Source organism: Caretta caretta, chromosome 5 (assembly GCF_965140235.1).
Source record: "Caretta caretta isolate rCarCar2 chromosome 5, rCarCar1.hap1, whole genome shotgun sequence".
NCBI classification, from domain to species: domain Eukaryota; kingdom Metazoa; phylum Chordata; order Testudines; family Cheloniidae; genus Caretta; species Caretta caretta.
In genome coordinates, this window is record NC_134210.1 from 96,765,873 (window position 1) to 96,788,958 (window position 23,086).

The 23,086-nt window shown below is 38.8% G+C and overlaps 1 protein-coding gene across 4 annotated transcripts in view; it reads left to right on the forward strand.

Moving 5' to 3' along the window:
- Window positions 1-23,086, forward strand: part of PRUNE2 (prune homolog 2 with BCH domain) — a 182,521-nt gene that overhangs the window by 87,473 nt on the left and 71,962 nt on the right. For all 4 annotated transcript variants that reach the window (XM_075128716.1, XM_075128717.1, XM_075128718.1 and 1 more), the window contains exon 7: window positions 21,325-21,483. In XM_075128716.1, coding sequence (XP_074984817.1) covers window positions 21,325-21,483 — 159 coding nt within the window. The remainder of the gene's footprint in view (window positions 1-21,324; window positions 21,484-23,086) is intronic.

The window sequence follows — 23,086 nt, forward strand, 5'->3', positions numbered from 1 at the left end:
ATAATATACACCTTTAATATATATAAATATGGCTATAATTCTATCATACGACCCTGAATTTCACCCTTATTGTGTATAAGTGTAATTACAGTATATCCTATATCCACTTAGAAAAGCTACCTTAAAGACTGATAAGATGCATTCAGAAGCCAGGAAGTACCAAAGAATGTCCCTGCATTATGAGAGTTTTCTTTTTCACATATCTTGTATTTAAAAATCCTTAGGATTTAGATGGTATACAATAGAAAAAGCACAAACCGAATGATGAGAACAGAAAAATATTCACTGATCATCATCCATGTTGTCCACTGCATGAGGCAGGTGTTTGGAGACAAATATAGCATGTAGTTATGTAGTTAGGCTACGGGTCTGATTCACTATTGCTTTACTCTAGTTTTGTGCTGGCGTAAATCAATGGAATTGCATCACTGTGAAACCAGAGGAACACAATGGTGATTTAATGTCATAATGCATACACATAAGGGCACAGAGTTAAGGTTGTACAGCCTTAACATTTTTATTTTCTGGCCTCTTAGTGCTTTGCATTGCAGCAGTGTAACTTTCAGGTATGGAATTTCCTGCATCTTTTAAGAAGTAAAAATTAAAAATAAAAAAAATTCCCTCATGCATGTGCAAGTCTTTGATAGAAAGCGATAGAATGTTCTGTACTATGGCCCTAATTTAGAAAACACTGAAACACCTTTGTAACTTTAAGCAGGAATTTAAGCTCTTTTGCCTTCAATGGGATTTAAGCACACATTGAAGTGATTTGCTGTATCAGGAGTTACAAGTGTTGCTACCTGTTATGAACACATTCCTGCTTTGTGCGCTGATTCCTCTATTTTTGCTTAGCCTCATTACGATTATGCATGAAAACAATTTTCGAATTTGAAAAATTATATTTAAATATTTGGGTTCAAATTCTCATCTGGCTCCATTGAAGTCAATGGAGGTCCGTCAGAAGAGAATTTGGCTCTTTACTTTGTTTAGTGAAACTTTCCATTTGATTCATTCACAAAATATTCTAGCCTTTTCCTTAGATCAAGAAAAGGTTTGAAGGATAACGTTATATACAGAATCAGAGTGTATTGTGTATGGCTATGTACTGCAGGTGCACTTTAAAAGTTAATGTCTGTGTTAAGAGATATTATAGGTTTGAGTGGTATTCCCTATGTTTAAATTGAGAAATAATGCTATACATGGTACTAGCTGTAGAATGGGAATGAACTTTATAAGTGTTCTCTGTATAGTATGCCTACACCTTTATTCATGTAGGAAATGATCCTTGGGACCAGCCAGACAGCACTTGACTCAGGACCTAAATGGTAGGAGAGGTTGGCTTTAAGGTGTTCTAACCTATGCCAGCTAGTAAAGAGCCCTTGTAATGTTGAGGCCTCTAGTGGGACACTACTGAGAGTATCAATTCAGGACAAATTGCTTAGAGTAAGGCCGTCACAGCCCAAAGCTGGGTGTCCTTTATTACTAAGGCACACCAAACCAGCCAAACAGAGAGGACTTTAGTCTCACCCCACTGGCTAACCATAAGTCATACAAGCAATTCGCTTAGACACACCAGTTTCCCAGTATCACCAGTGCCACTTGTTATGGAGACGAATCGTTATGAAAACCAATACCCCAGTAAAAGAAAAAAGGTTCTCCCGATCCCAAAGGACCAAGCCCCAGACCCAGGTCAATATATAAGTCAGATCTTACCCACAAATCACACTGTTTCCAATCTGTTAGAATCTAAAATCTAAAGGTTTATTTATAAAAAGAAAGAAATATAGATGAGAGTTAAAATTGGTTAAATGGAATCAATTACATACAGTAATGGCAAAGTTTTTGGTTCAGGCTAATAGTAGTGATGTAATAAACTACAGGCTTAAATCAAGTCTCTGGAGTACATCCACAGCTTGAATGAGTCATTCAGTCCTTTGTTCAGAGCTTCAGTGTGGCAAGGTTCCTCCAGAGGTAAGAAGCAGGATTGAAGACAAAATGGAGAGGTTTCCAGGGCCTTTTATATTCTCTCTCTTGTGGGCAGAAACCCCTTTTTGTTCTCCTGTGCAAAATCACAGCAACAAGATGGCGTTTGTAGCCACCTGGGCAAGACACATATCCATGAATGACTCAGTTTGCAGGCGGCAGCCATTGCTCACATGCTAGCTTGAACATCCCAGGAAGACTTCTCATATGTGGATTGGAGTCTCCCAAGGTCCATTGTCAGTTAAGTGTTTCTTGATTGGGCACTTAATCTGCAAATTCCTTTCTCAAGAAGCTGACCAAATGCTTCACTAATGCTACTTAAAATTAAACACAATGAGATATAAGTACATAGCCAATACTCATAATTTCAGCTACAAAAATGACATACACATACAGATAGCATAATCATAACCAGCAAATCATAACCTTTTTATAGATACCTCACACAACAACCTTTGTACAATATTTCCTGCAAATATATAACAGTGGTTGCAACAATGATCTGTACGGTCACAGTTTATGTCAATAACGTCACAGCCCCTAAAGGCTGTCATATCATTTAATGATCGCTGGAACAGTTACCCTTGACATGAACACCCCCCCCTTCTGCTGGTGGAAGTTTCCACCAGCCATATAGGCCAGCTTTAGATCTGCTTTGTGCTGTTGTGGAAATACCAAGTGGACATAAATTGTACCAAGATCAGTGTAGTATCATCCTTGGAAGCCGAATGGATTGGATGTTGAGCCTATCTGGAGGTACATATTTTGTAAGCCACTCTAGCTATTTATGGAAACTTGCAAGCAAGCACAAGATTTGACCTCTTTACTAAACTCCCAGAGAAAGAGGGATATTCTCCCCTAGTCACCCATGTACACATTCTCAGTTATAACCATTGGGTGTTACATACAAGCAGCAAGTGGAGAATATGTGCCAGATTCACCATTACTCTCCAGCTGCTTTGTGCCACTGCGATAGTTGATCAGTTAAGCCAAGTTTATCACTTTAATGCCACTAGAGCAGTGTATCTGGCCCTGAAACTCAAATAAGTTATTTTAGAAACTCTGGGACTTAGACTCACTGTTTTGCACATTGTGTAGCCATTTATACCGGTGCATAATGAGTGCAAAACCATACCATTATCAAATATACAATTGAGTAAGTTGTAGAACAGTGGAAAATTAGGCATTGCATGTTGATAGCTTTCAATTCAATACAGTTGAGCCAGATTCTCTCCTTATTAATACCTGTGCAATCCACTCGTAACTCCGCTTATATTTTGTTTGTAGAACCGTTGATTATTTCAACATTTACTTTTTCTGCCTTGGCCATTTTCAGTATAAAACAAATCCATACGTAGTTGCTGAGCTTTCACCAAGTGTAGCTGAGTGCATGGCATAGGATAAGCATCTGCAAAGAACTTTTTTTTTTCTTGCTTGGGTAGATAATGACTCTTATATCTCATCTGAAGGAACTGACTGTTTAACAAATGAGTTGCTGAAGGCATCTCTTAACTCGCATAACCATGAGTGCTTATTAGTATCCTTATCAAAACTTCAGTGAATTACAAAGAACTGCTAGCTATAATCTTTGTAAACAGATTGGAACTTTTTTGGTGGCTAATCCAAAATATTTGGTCATCTCTGTCCAGTTCCTAATGGACAGGTGTCCACATCACTGAAACAGTCATAATAAATGGTGCCCTTTTAGAGTAGATCCAACTCCATTGAAGTTAATGGAAGGATTCCCTTAACTTCGGTGGGAACTGGATCAGAACCTTGGACAGCCTCAGCAGAGAGGTTAAGAACTGAATGGGCATGGAGAATGAACTACTCCTTCACCTCAGAAGTTTTCCAGGTCAAGGTTCCTGTTCAATGACAAGAAAATGTGATGGTGTCTATTTTGCTGCTGCGCATGCTGAATCTATAATACAGTAGTAGGGTTCAGTTCAGTGATGCCAATTCAGCTCATTTTACGAGAAGCAAATGTACTAAAAAAGAATATATACTATAATTACATTTCTCTCTCTTTGGAATAGTGTGAGTGAAACATTGTTTTGACTATCCGGTACTAAGGGCTGAGCTAATATATTGAGGTAAATTACACACCCATTCTGCTTCATGGATTAAGAATTTATTTATGGGATCACACCTTGTGAAAGTTTGTGGGGTTGCTGTTCCATAAAAGTGGTACATTTTGCTAGTCGCAGGCCTCCAGAAATGATATGGCTACTGACAAGTTTCAGCTGAGTGAGCTGATCATGGCAAGAAGTACTTAAATAGTAATACGGACCTGTTCCAAAGCCCATTGATACTAATGAGTCTTTCCATTAACTTCTGTAGAGTTTGGATCAGGCTGTATTTGCCTCGGAATGCAACATGAGTAAGTAATGGATTCAGGGGGATTCAGACAGATGGGGCAAGTAATGACTATTTGCACTGCAGTAGTGCCAGAGACCCTAGTGAGGTCTGGGCCCCATTTTGCTGGATACTGTGCACACAAATAGAAGGACATGGTCCCTGTCCTGAAGATCTTACGGTATAATTTAAGAGAAGACAGTATGAACACAAGGACAGAATAGGGGAGACAGAAGAAAGATAACGGTGACAGGAGCACTAGCTATATGCTCAACCTGAGGATTCAGAGACTTTCAAATGGTTAAATATTAGATATAACTAACCAAATAAATAGAATGGGTATCAGCAGTTCCAGCTGGCCATCCAGTAACAGGGAGAGTGACAAATTTGGAAATGGTGACCTGAAGCTTGTGAGCATTACCAGGTGTCTAAAGGAGAGAATATGCACTGGGAAGTGGCAGCAGTACTGGAGTGGAGAAAGAGATTGTAGAAGAAGAAAGGATATGTCTACACTTGACACTAAGCACAGGCACTGACTCAGGTTTGAGTCTAAGTCCCTGTTCCATCCACACACAAATCAGTCTGACTCAGGTCAGCAAGAACTCAGAACCTGAGTTGTAGAACCTTGCTGGGGGTGGGGAGGGTGAGTCAGAGCCAAAGTCCCACTTTGACTAGGGTCTAAGCCCTGTTCTTTTGCAGTGTGGATGCAGCTAAAACCACAGACCTGAGCCAGAAGGTCTGTGTAGTGCAGTATGGATGTGCTAGCATGACTGAGAGACACAGATCTACTAGCAGTTGTACATCCAGCTTTACAATGCAGTGTGGACACTTAAGTGTGGGCTTGAAAACACACAGTCCACGAGCCTGGTCCTGCAGACGCGGGTTTACAATGCAGTTCTGGAGGAGAGAGCGTGATTGGAGGAATAAAAGATTGTGGGAAGGAGTCAAACAAAATGTGAGATAGAGTGAGGAGAGAGAAGGGAGCAGCAGTTCCTTGAAGATAGGGGCTGGAAGAAAGGTTGCCAGAAGAAGTGAGACAGCCTAAGGGGCTGAGATTGGGGAAACATTAATGGCAAAATTGTCAAAAATATATCCTGTTAAGCAAAGAACCTTGAGGGGAGAACCCCTTCCCCACCTACCATTATTGTCCTGAGTAGCTTCTTTCGCGTAAACGCCAGCTGATAATTTAATGAAGGAAATATGACATTGTTAGATACAATCCACAGTTTGGCTCTTTTAAGAGGGATTTTAAGTTGACACTTTGGGCCAAATTCTGAGATTAATTCTCCATTGGTGTAATTTAAATGCGGAGTGAACCAGAAGAATGTGAAAGGTATGTAAATCTGGACCCTTACAGCTGGCTTTACATTTGGCACTGTGGCTGCATTTCTCTATAGGAAACAGCATCATTGATAAAGAAAATATTTTCAACCACAGTTGTTTCCTTTGTTCCATTTTTTCTGGATCTCCAACCATTTCATGCTAAGTGAAATGATGTACATGTTTATATGTCGTTTATTCTCATCACTTAACTATACAGAAATTTTTATATCCTGGATGTTTATTTGCTGAACTTTCTGCTCTCTTCTTTTTGAATATGTGGTGCTTTCCCCTCTGGAAAAGCTCTGCAATGCCATCCAGAAGATTCCGATTACTTTCACAACCCACCCTAATCTAAGAAACACTCACATCTAGATATTAAGTACAAACAAATCAGGATGTAGCTAATTAGTTAATTCTAAGCAACCTAAACTTAAACACAAAGACAGATTCTCTACTATAATTTAGCTACTTTGTGCAAAGGGGTGAGCAGAGAATTTCCTTATATAGGTGAATACTTGGCTGGCATAAGCCTAATGGAGATGGCTCATGATCAGGTACCCCTCCCTCCATCTCAGGAGAAGTGAGGGAAGGGAGAGGACATGCCAGAGGCATGGTAGAACAGAACTCTGCTAGGCCAGTCCAACAATGGTAGAAGTTAGAGCAGTCCATAGACTTCTCTAGCTGATGCTAATGTCAGCCAATGCAGGGTCTGGGAAAGGAGTAGTCACTGGGCAGACTGTAGGCCAAATACAGACCAACAAATGCTTTTGAACAGACCCTGAAGTCTTTTTATTTACTTATTATTATCATTATTGTTGTTGTTTTATTATTTTCTCTGTAGTCTGGACCTTGACCAAGAAATTTGGACCTTGACAAAAAATAATTGACTATCCTTGGTCTAGGAGCTGTAACTTAACTAGTGCACAGATAGCCCTCTCTTTTCCTGTGCCCGGCAGCACTCAGGCACAGGAGAGATTTGAGTCCATGTGTCATGGGGTCCACTCACTGTAGGTGGTGCCTCCTCCTGGTGGTCCTGGTGTATAGATTTCTTCCAGGTCTGACACTTCCCCTTGTGGTCTCTCAACCTGTTGACCTCTTTCTGTCTACAATCCCTTTCTTACTCCAGGAGCTATAGCTTCCTTTTCATAACTCAGACCTCTGGCCAGGTCACTACAAGGTTTCTCCTTCCAGGGTATAGAGCCTCTGGACCTGCTGTCCAGGCAATGCCACTCTGTTAATAGATGGTAGGGAATTTTACCTAGGCCTAACCGCAACTCTTGAGTTCCAGTTCCAGGGTCCCTACAACATGCAACCAAGGTCTGCTCAGTCCCTAAGCTTGCTGCTCTCTCACACTGGGCTGCTTTCTACCCACAGGCTTTCTTCTCCACTGTTCTATCTTCTGGATATACCCTTCCCTCTGAGTCAGGCTCCCAGGGTCTTACTCTTTCCCTGGGTTCCCTCCTTCCCTCTCTAATGTACAGAGGATAGCTGCAGACTGCCTCACTGCAACCAATTTCTGTTGCCCGCATCCTAGCTTTATACTAGCCCAGCTGCTACTGCTCAGCTGAGCTCCATCTTCCAATCAGGGGTTGCTTCTCCAGTCTAAACCCCTCATGTGTGGTCTGTCTCACTAACTGGCCCCTTTCTCAGCTTCCTTCATCCTTTCCGGATTGGTATGGTGTGAACACCCCATGATACTACAGAATTAATGTCTTCAGAGGTAAACCTAATTACATTTTTTATAAATATGTTCTTTGCTCAGAAATGAACTGATGTTTTATTAACTTGAATGAGCATGTTTTCTGAAGTTCTGAAAAACAGTTATCTTCTGTGTAAGACACACTCTGTGTATATCATTTTTCTGGCAACGTATGTCTGATGGTGCCCATTGTGCAAAGAACTTGGTCCATAGTACTGCTAGCTTCCTCCTGCCAAACAGTGGTCCAGTCCTGCTGTTCTCAGGTAAATGTCCCACTGAAGTTAAGGGGGAACTGCATCCCCTCTATGATGATGACGACCTGTGAGATACAGCACTTTTTAAAAAAGAAAACTACAGATATTTGCATTATCATTTTTGTAACTATCCTCCAATTGCAGCCTCGGGGAGAAAATTAAAAGTGTCTGTAAAAATCAGTATTAAAACAGAGCATTTTTAAACAGTCATGCCCTGCATTTCTTGATTATGTTTAGGAAGAATTAATGTTTCGAGATAATGTCTGTTCTTTCACGGGTTTGCAGTGGTTAAATCAATAGTTAATGAGGTTCGTGATGTAATTCGAGCCTCTAGTTTGTTTATGCTAGACCAACTTTATACATACTCCAAACAAATTATCTCTTATAATCACCAGCCTGAAGATAAATCTCTAAATGTTTTTCTGATGATAGTGCTGTGGTTGGCAGGTGTTAAAAGTGCCTCCCAGGGACAAAGATTGAAGATGGGCTTGTTCCCACAAATCCTTCAGGCGAGGATGTTTAGCTCTCTATCCTGTCATCTGCGGAGGAGCCTTGTATGGTGCCCTGCTAATGAAATCTAATAGGCAAAGGTCATATATCTTTGTGAAGAAAAATGCAAAGCTGGTGAGTGATGAATGTGCTCTGTGGGGTTCAGTGGACGGTGCTCAGGGATAAAATCCATGTTTAAACAGTATTGCAGGCTGTTTGGCATATCTGTATTCTTTATGGTTTAAGTACCCTTTATAACCTCTTTACCTGGTGATATGTCTGAAATAAATATGAAAATAACTTCAGCTTGCATGCAACTTATTTGCTTAAATGCAAAAAAATAAAATAAAACCCCTAAGTGATTGAACATCTGCAAGTTTTTAGAGTGATAATGAACATGAGAAACTACACTATGTAAAGCACCTCATGTAAATGAAATAAACAATTTTTATTTGTCCTGTTTATAAAACATTGAATTAAAATGTAATTGTCTCTGCAGACAAACTACCTGAAGAACTGCACTATTTAGTGTAAAGATGCTAGGTTGATACTAGTTTCAGCCATCTGTAAATCAAACCCATCGGATCACTAAGAAATGGAATTTTAAACAAAATATTCAGTACCAGGTTGCATATAGAGCTGTGGAAGAATGCATGTCAGGCCCTTTAAGAAATCTTTAATCTGAAGTTATAAGGAATTAAATAAACCAGATATTGTTGAATCACGACTGTTTTGGGAAAAGTTACCAGTTCATTTGCCGTAGTTATACTGCTGAGCTAAGAGACAGTTCAATAAATCAACGCAAGCTTGATGGATTCTACAAACCATTGCAATGAGTGCGTGGAAGAGGAAAGAAATGTCTTAGTATTCCCTCTTTGACAAAAGGGTATGCAAAGAGCCTGAATGGATGGATGGTTGATTAATTTTGCCAGAAATTTTCTTGACAGCTAGAAATGTGTTTTTTTATGACCATGTTTGCATGCAAGTTATTTTGTAAGGTATGAATTATTGCATATACATTTACATCTGAGGGTTATCTGGCTAAAATGTACAGCTCCTGGTCAGTATGTATACTAGTGATGCCTCTGTATAGCTTAGTACACCACACCCGGCAGGATGGCCCATGCTAATTTTGCCTATTATCTCTTCCTCCTCTATCAACAATGAAATCAAATATTACACATGATTCAGCATTGATCTTAGGATTGCACCTGGCAGGTTTGTGTTTTCTCAATAATATTTTAAGTGGATTTACAAGCTAATAAAAGAACTGAAAATTTGGATGCAAGTTCTTAGCATATTATATAGCAAGAAAAATGTAATACAAAGAAGACTGACAAGGGTATAAACAGATATAATTGCTCTTTTCAATGGCAGGTGGGCTTGTATTTAAAAATACAGTGCTTTAGCAAATCCCTGACATATACTTTCTTCCATTATATCTTTCTGTCCTGGATGTATAGAGCTAGATTTTCAAAAGCGTGACTTCTTTTTTTCCATATCCAATTTTCCTCCCGTACAATTTGTACCCATTTTTTGTGCCCTCAGTAAGAATGGTGGGTGCAAATCTGAGTACTTGTGATTACAGTTTTGTGATATAGACACAAATCAGGCAGTTAGCAATGCAAATGCTCTCGTTTGCTCCTGTAATTTATTTTTCAGAGACAACGTTATAGACACAAATTTTACAGGCCTAAAATGCACCTGAAAAAGGGAAGCTGAGCTTCAGCCTATGGGGAAGTGTAAATTTTAAAAACTTAAAGATACAAAAACATTTGTAGTCAAAATGGCAGTTTCATTTATTACTGTAGGAATAGATACAATGTGTTGATTAAAAAGGAAAAACCTCAAGTCATTAACAAGTGGAAGATTTACCAGCTCTTGGGCAAATCCATTTTTTTTCTTAAACGTGGCAAGCAAATATACAGTAAACAGAGTTTCCCCTCTAGCTCACCCGTTCAGAATCATCCCCATCCCTACCTTAACTCCTGAACTTGTACCCAACTTTGCCTCTGCTGGACTTAATGATGCCAGTTAGTAAGTGCCATCATGGTATACCAGTGCACACCATCTCAGTCTGTACACCACTGACAAATGTCAGTTGCTGTTTATTTAGTATTAGATCGAGTAATCATTTCTTGTTTGTAGTGTTGTTGTAACAGTGTAGGTCCCAGGATCTGAGAGAGACAAGGTGGGTGAGGTAATGGAAGGGACAAGCTTTTGGCCTTCACAGAGTTTTTCCTCACGTCTAGGGTAACATTCTGGTTACCTTCCCCAATCCTGAGGAAGAATTCTGTGAAGGCCGAAAGATTGTCCATTCCACCAACAGAAGTTGATCCAGTAAAATATATAACCTCACCCACCTTGTCTCTCTTAATCATTTCTTATCTCTCATGCAGTAACAATAGGAGTTAACCAATTATTTCTGCTTCTGAGTCTCCACTCTACCAAAATTCTTTGAGCATGTTAAGTTAATTTGTGTAGACTTTCAAAAAGCCTTTAACAAAGTTTCTCACAAGAAGCTATGAAACTACGCCTATTAGTGAACTTTCTGTACTGTAATGTTTTAACAATTGGGCTTTAAGACTCTGAAAAGAGTAATCAATCAATGTTCTAGTCTAGGGTATATGTTGCCTACCCATAACAGAAGGATTCCTTCTTACCTATGGAGAAAAACACACAGTTTACGTAAGTCTATTATGGTGGAGGATGAGTCACTTCTGAAGTGTTAGGCATGGGCCACTGCTGAAGGCAGGGTGTTCCACTGGATGGATCAATTGCCTGAACCAATATAACAGTTCTTATTTTCTTCTAACATATGGAAAGGCCATACTCCTATTACCAAACTCAAAATATGGCCAAAATATGCTGGCTGCCCCAGGCAGCTTTGAAAATGCTGGTTGATATAAATGAGATTTGGTTGTTTACCTGTATAACTTTTTTTTCAGAATTTTGAGACTTTTCAGTTTACGCACTCCCAGAACCCCATCTCGGCTTGTGCTACATGCATATAAAGCACAGGAATTTTAAATTAGTTACAAAGTTTTGTTAAAAAGACAAATTGAAATAGACAAACCAGAGTTTTAATCCGTACTCATCTGAAATGTTATCAACAGTGGATAAAGGCTATTTATCTTGGATTATTCCTTCAAAAAGCATGGATTATTATACTCTGTGTGAACAAACAGGAAATGTGTGTCCGATGTGGAGAATGTAATGCATCAGTGAAACTGTTCAGCCACACCTCCATTGAACACAATGTGATAATTCCATTGGTTATACTTGAATTCTTGGTTTACTTCCATTGTCTCATTTCCCCTGTGCGTCTCTGAACAATTATTCTGCCTTGCATAGGCAGGATGATTCTTGCTGAACCACGCAACTATCACCAATCCACTTTATTCTTGCAACTCAGCTCTGAATAGGAAGAGCAAGAATTTATCCTTACAATTAATGTCCAGCAGAGACACCAGGGCTTTGTGCTTTTTAACTGTTCTGTATCCAATTCAAACTCTACTTCAGGATATGGGACCTAATGTTTAAATTCCTTAATTGGCTAAGCTCAAGGTACAAGGTGCTCAGATTCTGTAGTAAAGAGTGTGGTATAGGAACTTATATAGAATAGAATAGAACAGAACAGAAGCAGCTCTCTCAGATACCACCTCTCTTTCTGTTCTTTGCTTTAGCACCTTCACTTGACCTTTTCCTGGAAGTTTAGAACAGCAGCTATAAAAAGAGGAGTGGAGAATTTAGGTCCTTTTTGGGACAGATTGATATTACCTTTATTCATATACATGGTGCTTGGATATTAGTGGTAGTAACAGCAAAATTGCATATAGGTAGATTGGTACATGTGCCAGATGAACATAAACCTCTCTCATGGAGAGCACAGGATTTTGTATTAAGCAGATCCACCAGTGGTGGATACCAAAGAGGACTAGAACAATAAATGCATTTATGTGCTTTAGATCTATTCTAATAAATATCTATGTGATTTCGCTATAATTTTTTTTCAATTTCTTGACCTTACCTGAAAACTTGTATAAAAGTAGATTGTGTCTGTTTTCAGGAGGGGGCTTCCGGTAATTAGTCTGGATTTACAACAAATGGCACACAGACTGTTAGCTCTGCATGTGTGCGATAACATTGGTGTTTACCCTATTATATTGCAATTTAAGTATGTCGTAAAGTTTTCTGGAGCACACAGAAAGAAACAGGAAAGCAGAAGTAGTGACCATGAAATACAAAGAAGGTCTAATGAGATAAAGCACGTCTCAACTTGTGAATCATTATGGTTAGAAATAGTTGCTTTTATTAAGAAAATTATAATAGAGACACAATTATATTCTTCACTTTTACTTTGTGATGGTTGGGTATTTTTAGCAAATGAGTTGTCAGCAGAAAGGCTTCATTAGACCCATCAGGATATCTGCCCATGAATAACAAATCCCAAACTGTACTGGCAGTTTCCTTGAGCCAAAATGATGGAGCACCTCTGACAAAAGCCATATTGTGCTCTCCATGTGAGAAGTGTGGAGAACAAAAGAGACAGTTTGTTCTTAATATGGTCAGGTTAATATTGACACAGTTAGCTCAGAAGACTCAGAAGTGTGTGTAATGTACATTTACAGTGATCACTTGGATAATTGACTGTTGGATGTCATAAATCAGAAAGTGTTACTAGAGAGGGAGAAATTACAATTCACTTTTAAGTGTTGTTCAGAGGTTTCTTGTCAAGTAAAATTGTTCAGGTTTGCAAACATGACCACTGTTAAATAGACAATATTCCTACAACTGCTGAAACATTACCTTGCACAGAGAAAAATAGTTTAATTTTTACCAGTACTATTAAACATATGTAATCCACTTTCTGTAAGTTAAAATAAAGACACACAATTATTGAATTTGTCAAGCCTAGAAATGCTTCAAAATTATTCAGATTTTCATAAACTCCAATTTACTTTGGGGAATACATTCTAAATTACATTGAGTAAATGACCTGGAAAATAAAACAAAATATTCTCCTTTAAATTTTACCGTTTGGTTTGGTTATTTACATCATTTCATCATGTTATATTAATATGAGCCTTCTTATATACATTATGTATACAACCTGATATTACTCACAGCTCACACTTTGAAGGAAATGGTTTGGAGTTTGTTGTAGGAATGCAAAGATATTGGCTTTTCTTGCAAAGAGCTGATCACTATGCCACATAGTTTGGGACACTTATTTAAAATTATACTGTACCTGTTTACAATAGTTTTGCCTTTGTTACAAGAGTAAATAAAGGACAGCATGAAAACTAGTAAAATATATACATAGTGCTTTACAGCTACCGAGTGCTTGTGCAAACAATTTTTAAACCAACAAGAGCTAAAATACTAAAGTAAAAAAATCTTACCAAAAAGTAATAGGTAATTGACCTTCCCCATTGTTTCATTGTGCCCTTATTGTATTTCTTATTATGCTATTTCTTTAACTCCATGAGCATATTTATTTTTACAGTGTTTATAATGAATTTTGAATTGGCAGTTAAGCTTGTGAAATCATTGGTAGTCTTCCATTTCTGCAGGAAATAATATATTCCCAGTTAACATTTGTAATAAATGCAGTATTCTACTGATGATTATTTACACAGCTATAGAAAGTTTGTTCTTAAAGGTTCCGTAGTTCCAATCTCCCATGAATTGTCTAAGTTTTGTGATACTCTGCCATTTGGAAGAACCGGACTCTTATGATGATGAGTAGTAGAAAATCTTTTTTTTAAGAGGATATTTATCTTGCTTGTCACAAATGAAGCCTATATTTTTATGTTAGCTGGAATAATTACAGAAATCTATCTCAGAGCACAACATGTTTGAGCTACTTTTTGGACACACTTCACTGAAATGACTATTCAAAAGCACTTTATGAAACATATATCATTATTGATATACCAGCATTATACAGGAAACTTTAGAAAGTTTTATGTACCAGCAAGCAGCCTTTCTTAAATATTTGAAATAATGTTAGCTACTGTCTGGTAATACTAATGTGAGCGATGTTGTCATTTTGTTGGCCATATGGTGTAAATCTTCCTGACAACAGAGTGAATAAGGAGACATTGGTTTTATGTCTCCTCTGAAGAATGACACTATCAGCAGCACAGCATCTCAGAGACATACTTGGGTAATATTTGAAGGGAGCATGGCTGGGTTCCTCAGCTGGCATTTGAACTTGAAGCCCTCTGACTCAGAAATAAGAGAACTGCATCATGCTGAGCTACCATACAGAGTACTAGTCGTATTTGGCTTTTACGTGACAAATTTTCTTCATGAGGCAGGAATCTCTTTGTCTTGCCGCAATCATCGTGGAATCTACTGGAATGAGGGGTGCAGGTTTATTTTGCGAGGGATTCTTTATTTGGTGAGATGGGAGTGACACTGGTGGCTGGGGAAAGTACTCCGAGGACATGAATGAGGTTATGACTGTTCACTATTTACTAGGTGTTCCTACCCTTTTGTCTCAGTGGGTTTTCAATTTCAGGTTCTTGTTGTATCCATCAGTGTTCTCGGATTTTTGGATAGCAGCAGTAGCCAGAAATTCTTTTTCCTATTATCATCTCAGCTGTCTCAGATATTGTGTCCTTTCCTCTCCGATGCAGACTTTGTCTGAGTTTTCTAGGTCTTCATCATCTCCAGGCTAAACTACTGTAGTCCACTACCTAAGCCCCCATGAAAGCTTCAACTAGTACAGACTGTGGCTGCTTACCACATCAGAGGGACAGTCAGAAGTGAGCATATTACTTCTCTGCTCTATACACTGGCTGCCAGTCCACCCTGGGTGCAATTCAAAATTTTAACTACAGAGCTGGCTGTTCCGCATTCCTGTGTACTGCTGTGGTAGGGAGAGATGCTATGCTGCTGTCTGAATTGAACCAGAATATTGCACTGGTAGTTTCAATATAAAAAGCCAACTTCATCTCCTTTGTCAAAGCCAACTTCTGAACAGCAAAATGTGATATGAAGGCTGACCTGGGAAAATACTAAGAGACAATCTATATACTCTTAGGAAATATTCACTCAGTCCACGACACATCCCCAAATACCTTATTAGCTTTATTCTCTGGGTTGTGTCCTCCAGCTCTTCATGTTCACCATCACTGGATACTTGGAGGACTTGGAGGAATATTCTCAATGGGGAGTTAGACACACAAGGTGAGATTTTCAAAAGTGCCAAAACATGTTAGGTACTTAACTCTAGTTGACTTTCAGTGGGAGTTGGGCACCTAGCTCCTCTTTGTGCCTTTGAAAATCTGCCCCTTAGACTATGCAGTCACACACACACACAAACATCCAGGGAAGCCCTAGACAACACAGCCACAACTCAAAGACATTTCCTCCTGATATCTTCCAGAAGATCATGGAGAATGGAATGAAAAGAAGGCATATAAAATAAGCCACTATTTCTGACTTGTCCCAAGATAAGAATCCCTGGCTGTCACAGCTCCACCAAGCGCCACCTCTCGGCCACTCACCAGATTGCTGTGAGAGGATCCAGTCATTGGATGCCATGTGTGTTAAGCCTCCACAGTCTGAACAAAATCCAGGTACTCCTGCTGTCTTAGGGACTCTGGGCACACTCTTGGGGTACAGATATTCTATATGGCAGCCTCTCTTGGGAGCTGTGACCACATCGTTCCTTGGCCAGCCCTGGAAACCAGTGCTGACCCCTCAGGTTCTTCCATTATTTAAACAACTACACACTGTCTCCTTTAACTCCACTAGAAGATGAGCGCCTTCTGGTTTATCTTTTAAAGAGAGCACTTGGTAGGTGTAACACTTAACACACACACAGATACTTTGCACAAGTTTCTAAAACCCTATTGCTCTTTCTTTAATAGCATGAGAAATACACACACCTACACAAAAGTAATAAACCCAACACGTGTTTCCCTACCTCCGTTTCCTCACCACTCTTCGAGAGCATTCTTTGGGGTTGGGCCAGAGTAATGGATAGTCATCCAGGGTCCTTCTGCTTTAGTGCACTGCTTGGATTCTGAAACATGGAACCTTCTCCCACAAGCTTGCTTTCCCTGAGCTTAGTCAGACCATCCTCTTTCCCAAAATTCCTGTGCGTTTCCCTGGGTCTTACTCCTGTGAGCCATTATTACAAGGTAGTATCATCACCTTGGTATCTTTGTTCTGCCCTTGGTAAGATTCCACACTCTGAGTGCCCAACTACCTGTTGAAGGAGAATTGGTTACTCCCTAGGACAGTGCTACTCAAAGTGGTGGTCCGCGGACCGGTGCAGGTCCGCGAGCCATCAGCTGCCGGTCTGCGCGCACATTGGAAAAAAAAATGCCTGTCCCCCACATCAGATAGCTTGAAAAGCACTGCCCTAGGAGTCAGTTCCTCTTTTGTTCTCCCCAAGGAAGGCCTACTCAGGTACTGATAATCCTTAACTATGAGCTATTGTCTCTGGTCTGGGAGGTATATGCCTACAGCAATTTTATAATAGGAACCAGAATTCATAAATGGTACAGTCAGACTTCCCAAAATTGCCAGACCGGCTACCCCCATATCATACAATATATGAAAGTTGAAGAAATATAAGTTTATTATAGCACAGAACCCTAACAGAACCAGATACAAAAAAGCTCTGGGGGCAATGTAATTAGCTAGATCCATTTAGTAAAAACCCCTTTGAAGTTGGAAAGATGAGTATTTCCATTTCCATTTTTGCTGCTCCCTTGCAGTAACAATTTCCCAACTTTTAGTCTTCCTTTCAGATGGAATTAATGTCTTTTGTGATTGACCATTTTAGTTTCAGACTGTGTTGGGATGGTAGAATTCAGAATAGGAGTATACTGAGGCAAAAAAATTGTAATTTATATGCACTTTAAGACCTCCTTTACACTGCCAGGTAGGTGCAAAGAGGATTTAGTGTAAATGAGAATCAGGCCCTAAATATTAAATCCCACAAGTTCCATGGATGCCTGATGAAAATAAATAGAAAACCAATTTGTGGTAAAAATGGAGAAACATCTTTGTTTACCAGTTATAGAGTGAATGACAAAAAGTGAATAAATCACATCTATAATTTATGCATTTTATGTTCTCATAAATCATTTGCCTGTCAACATTTCCGTAATTTATTAATACTGAATCTTTTAAACATAATAATGGAAATTGGCTAGCATAAATCATAAAGGTTTCAGTTGGAATATTTGTGTTTATATTAGGGCCGTGTGAGCAGTTTGCATAGAATGCAGAACCCGTTTGAAATCAAGAGGGGATTGGGGTTCACTTCAATTAGAATTGTGCCATGGTTCCCAGACCTAGGTTCAGGCTATTCACACAGCCTTACTACAGTCCTCCCATAGATGCTCCTCACCTTGGAAGCTTGTGTTCAGTCTGATACCCTTTGGCCAAATTCTGTCCTCAGTCTCACTGATATAAATCCATTCATTTAATTTAAATCAGTTTCACTGATGTCTACAAACAATTTGACAATGGGTAGGCCTCTGTTGTGCTTAGATCACAGACTCTCATGCTGGCCAATATTGTCTCATTGTATCTTTGTACTCCCCCATCTGTTTGTCTGTATTCACCAGTTGTCTCTTGTTTTATACTTAGATTGTAAGCTCTTTGGGACTGAGGCTGTCTTTTGCTCTGTGTTTGTATAGTGCCTAGCACAATGAGGTCCTGGTGCATGACTATGGCTCCTAGTCATATGGTAATGCAAATAAATAATAATAACAATAAGTTGCAACAGGGCCAAAACGTATCCCAGGAATCAAGGAGCTGAATCCAGCTGTCTGGTTGCACTCAACTCCCCACAACCTCTCCTGTGCTGAGAAAAAAAAAATCTTACTAGACTATTATTTTCTGAATCAAGATAATTTTGAATTTTAAAACTTATTTAGTGCCATTTAAAATCATTAAAGTTGCCATATTGATATTCCTAAATCGTGACTGGAAAGACAGAAAGAATCCCAGTCAGCTGATACAATCCTCTCTTTATCTGCACAAGAGGTTGAGAGCAAATGGTGGGCATACTGACCTCCTAGTGTTGCTCATCCCTGAACTGGAGAGCGAAAATGTCTAGGGATAGTATCTTTATAGTTCGTCCTCATGCTTCTTTCAATCCTTGGCATTCTGGTGACACTGTCAACAAGGAATGCTCGACTCCAGACTTCAGAGCATGAATCTAACGTATAGCACCTGGCCAGTTTTGGTCAGAGCATCTGTAATGACATGTATAATATTGACCATTCACTGTTTGTAGTAAAGTGGTTCAGTTTAAAGCCTGTTGACAATTCTGCTGTGTACTCTTGCTGCTCCAATGGAGATAGGAATTCTGACAATCAAATCCATCTTTGTTTAGCTTCTTGTTAAAAACTGGAACTGGATCATTTTATTCTCTAAAGAATGTTTAATAACTCCTTTACAACTGCTGTGAGAAAAATCCAATATAAAAACTAAAAAGGAGTGTTAATATGAGGTCCAGGATTGAAACATAATTTAGTGCCCTAATTAACATTAATTAATGTTACTTTGTATGGCCAGAAAACATGCTTCAGGCCAGATTCTGGCCCATGTTAAGTCCCCTTTATGCTGCTCCAGTAGTGTAAAGGCGGGAAGGTGTGGGGCGGGAGGTACTATAAACTGAAAAGTCCCTGCTGTGGGAGAATCCTTAGATTATTTTGAGTCTATGTAACCAGCTCTTTGTCAGCTCCTTCCAGCTGCCCCTTGTCATAGGATGCCTGACTGCAATCATAGACAGCATAAAATCCTCTAGGAGATTTTTATGAACCCATGTGACTTATGTGGTCTTGAGGCTGCTCTAAGTTACACTAGAGACTGCAGTGCCCCTGGCTGTCCCAGGGAGCAAAAAGATGGCAGAAAGCCATGCTCCCCCCCATAGGTGCACTTGTGGCTTTTTCAGCACACCTGCCAAGTTGGCCCTCTGAAAGGATAATAGATGTGCAATGTGTTTATTTTGGAATTCAGACCATTTCATCACAGTCTCTCACAACTTTTTGCCATTGTGCACTACTTGTGATGTAAGTCTATCGGAACCTGATACGGATGTCCAACAATAAGATGCTACCATCAGTTTGTGCAGCAATCCTAGTAACACTCATTGTTCTAACACTCAGTGTTCATTGTGTAGCAATCCTAACACTCATTGAATCTCATTGTTACATACCACAGAAATACATACCACATGTCCAAGCAAGATGGACATGCATCTTTAATGTAGAAAAACAATATTTTTACTTTATAAACAGTTGACAAAAAGTTTTTTTGTTTTAATTTTAACTTAAGGGAAGATGAAACACATTTTTGGACATGTTTGAGCAGATTAATAAATTGTATTTGTATACATGTAACCAAAACAGCAGTTTATCAGGTAGAAGTCAGTTGGGGGTTGGGGAATTGGGAGTGGGGAATAAAATGCCAACCTGTATATACAGTTGTGCTGTACTGATGATGAACTACTGTTTATTCAGGGAGAGCATAGCTTGGCAGCAACAGAAGAACCATCACAGCATATGACATTGTGCTTCGCTAGGAGACAACAATACATTATCTCAAATACAAATAGCACAAGCACAAGGGAAGAATACAAATGTTTTCTCAGACTTTGCTCATTATTTCACTGGGTGGCTATCAGAACTGAGAACTACAGAAAGACAGACAGAGATCATAGGTACTGCATGTGTTTCTGTTACCAACACTTAAAAGTGATACACCTGGTTTAGGTTGGAAAATCTAAGGCCTGGTTTACACTACAGAGTTAGGTTGGCATAAGGCAACTAAATCAGTGCAAATACCCTGGTTACGACACGCACCGCTGACACAAGGAGGGTAGTGTGGACATGCAAAAGCGATTTAATTACTGCAGTGTCTGTACGGTGCCATAAATTAGGTCGACATAATTTTGTAGTGTACTTTTGTATATTTAGACCTACTTTAAAGCCCATTTCCAGTGTCAGAGTGGTTTAGAGGGGCCTTAAGTAAATGAGAATCTAGCCCAACAGTATTTGGTGCAATTTTCTTCATAATTATGTGTATTTGTTGTTCAGTGAATTATGATAGCCACTCTTGTGTACAAATTTTAAAACTACATTGTCTCACATCTTTTTCTTATAGAACCAGCTAACATATCTCTATTGCTGGAGATTACAGCCTGTCACTATTTTGGAAAGCATTGCATGACTTCAAAGAGCATTGGATTAGGTGCTGAATGAGGCAGGAATTCTGTGAATAAAATAGTATGTGATAATATAATTAAAGGGTATATCATAATGCAGATGTACAAGGGACAAAATTAAAGTTGCACAAGCAACTTAAATGTGGCTTTTCCTAATTTTTCAGTGTTTGACTTTGCAACCTTAATAACATTCTGTTAGCATAGTTATTTTAAATGTAACATTATGACAAAATCATAAATCCTTTATATATACATTTTTCTAAAGCAAATGTTTCTATTCTGGGCATTGCAGCAGCCCATTGCTCATAAGCAACCCTACAATAACAAATCAGACTAACAGGTAAGGCAAGAATACTTGCAAGCTTCTAAGAGGGTAGATATACTGCACACGGTGAATAAAAATTATGAAAAGTAACATGTCTTCTAATTGTGCTGTGAGGATGGTTCTTGAAATCACAGCTGTTGTCTGACTTTAGTAAGGCTGGTGATAATTGTTATAACAATTAGGATATGCTTCTGCTCTCAGTTATACCCATGCTACCACACTGACTTGTACTTTAACATGGTTGATGGCTTGCCCAAACATTGAGCTCTAAAGAGCAAGGGAAATAAGTACAGTTGCCCGGAGGATGACAATTCCATTTTATGAAAACTTTCAAGGTTTCAGAATTTCTTTTCATTCCAATGCAGAACAAAACCAAACTCTCTCAAATATTTACACAAAAAAGGACTTGTGCATGTGTGTGCACTGATCTGGAATGTGAGAGGTTCAGGGTCAAGTCTCTGTTATGGTTGATTTTGAGTGCTGTAGGATGAAAAATTCAGTTCTAAATCAGAAAGAACAGCGGATGTCCCACATCCCAGGTCAGTTCCCTAACCATCTAGGTATAGAGTGTCTGTCTCTCACCCCAGGAGCTTCTTAATAAAAGTTTTGTGGAAACTGATATATCTTTGATGACGAGTTCTAAGAATAAGCTATCAAATCCTTTACTATATAATTTTTTGTTATATTTCAGGATTGCATATTTCACAGGAATATCACTGGTGACCTGAAAGCATTTATAGATAAATATGGTTTTGATGTTCTTGTGATTTTGGCCAACTATTTAGCAGAGGATGAGCAGGCTAAGCGACAGATAGTGGTGTATTCAGAAAACTTAGAGCTATGCAATCAAGTAAGTACTATAAAGAAAGAATGAAACATTGTCCTTCCTGAACTGAGTATGCTTGAAAATAGTTATTGTATAATTAAATGGGTTAAAATTAAATTAAAACACTGAATAACCATTTAACATGTGATGGTGTGGGTGCTACAACACTTTATTGTCATGGATGTGGAATGACTGCATTGTTTATGTTTGCAGTATTGCTGAAGCTATGTTGGGCCCAGAATATGAGAGAGTTAAAGTGGGTGACCACCTTCTGTTTATGGAAGAAGGGAGAAAGATGTTTTTAAGCTTCACAGAGCTCTTCCCCAGATCTGAGCTTGTTCCTTCTTCCAGCAAAAGTTGGTCAAATAAAAGATATTACCTCACCCATTATCTCTTGCATTATTTATGTATTGCATAACAAAGCACTACCATATTTGACAGTGTTCCAGAGCAATCATGCAGCAAGATCCAGTGGTCAAAAGAAAGAGAAGGGGGATATACAGATGATTTTTCATTAAAAAATGTTCATAACATTTTTGTGTTGATTTGACTTGATTGTGTGTTTCATTGTGGCCTACTCAATGGCGATCTGGGTTGTGAACACATATACAATATAAACGAGAGGAAAACCAAAGGGACTGTTTAGATTTGGATTAGATATAAGGTAAAGTTCAGGATTCTGATTTGAGTTTGGGTTTTAACAGCAACAAAAGTTGCCAGCTATTTTCATGAAATTTTGGACAAAAATGGAGGAAGTGCTTCTGAGCTCCACTCTGAGCATCTTGTAAGATTTTCTTCATCTTAAGTGAAAATCTCAGAAGGTAATTTTGGCCACATCCAAACCAGAAATGGAAGAAACAAGTTTCTAGTTTTGGTTCCAACCTGTAAGCTGGACTATTGGTGTTGGTTGAGATCCAGGAATTTAAAATCAGACTCCTGCTACCTATTCAAAATGTGGAAGAGTTCTGATTCAAGGTTTTGATTTTATTTCATGAATAGTATAAATATTTCACTAGATCTTTGGGCACCATACAGTTGTTACTATTAAAGAAAAATTATTTTTAGTATTCTAGACCTGTTTTTAAATTATTTTAAATTCAGTGCACACTGAGGTGCTAATCCTTCAACTGGATCTGCATGGGCGGGCAGAGCCTTGTAACAGGGTGGAGCCCACTTGACTTTGAGGAGACTTTGTACAGTCCCAAGAGCTCACAGACATGGATCTGATTGCAGGACAGTGGCCTAAATAAGTACTTCCCCCTTTGGTGTAGAAATGCATTTCTTTAACACTTTCTGGGAGCATTCAGTTTCTTTTTCACCTTTTACAGATTTTAGTCAGCTTTCCTAGAATAGCAAACAAAAATCTGAGTTTATTTTAGGAGTGAAGAATTAATTTGAAAAGTCAAATTATAGCATTTCAAGTAAATATTTGTTAATTAAATAATAAATGTTATGCAATGATCTTCTTAAGTTTAAGAGGATTAATGTGTTCAAAGTTCATTAAAAAGATAGGTAAAGCAAGATAGCTGAGAAATCAACTGACAAGAATAGGTAGGCAATAATACTATTAGTATACATTTGTAACTGTCCTTACAATGACTTTTTGAAACCACTGTATTTTCCAACA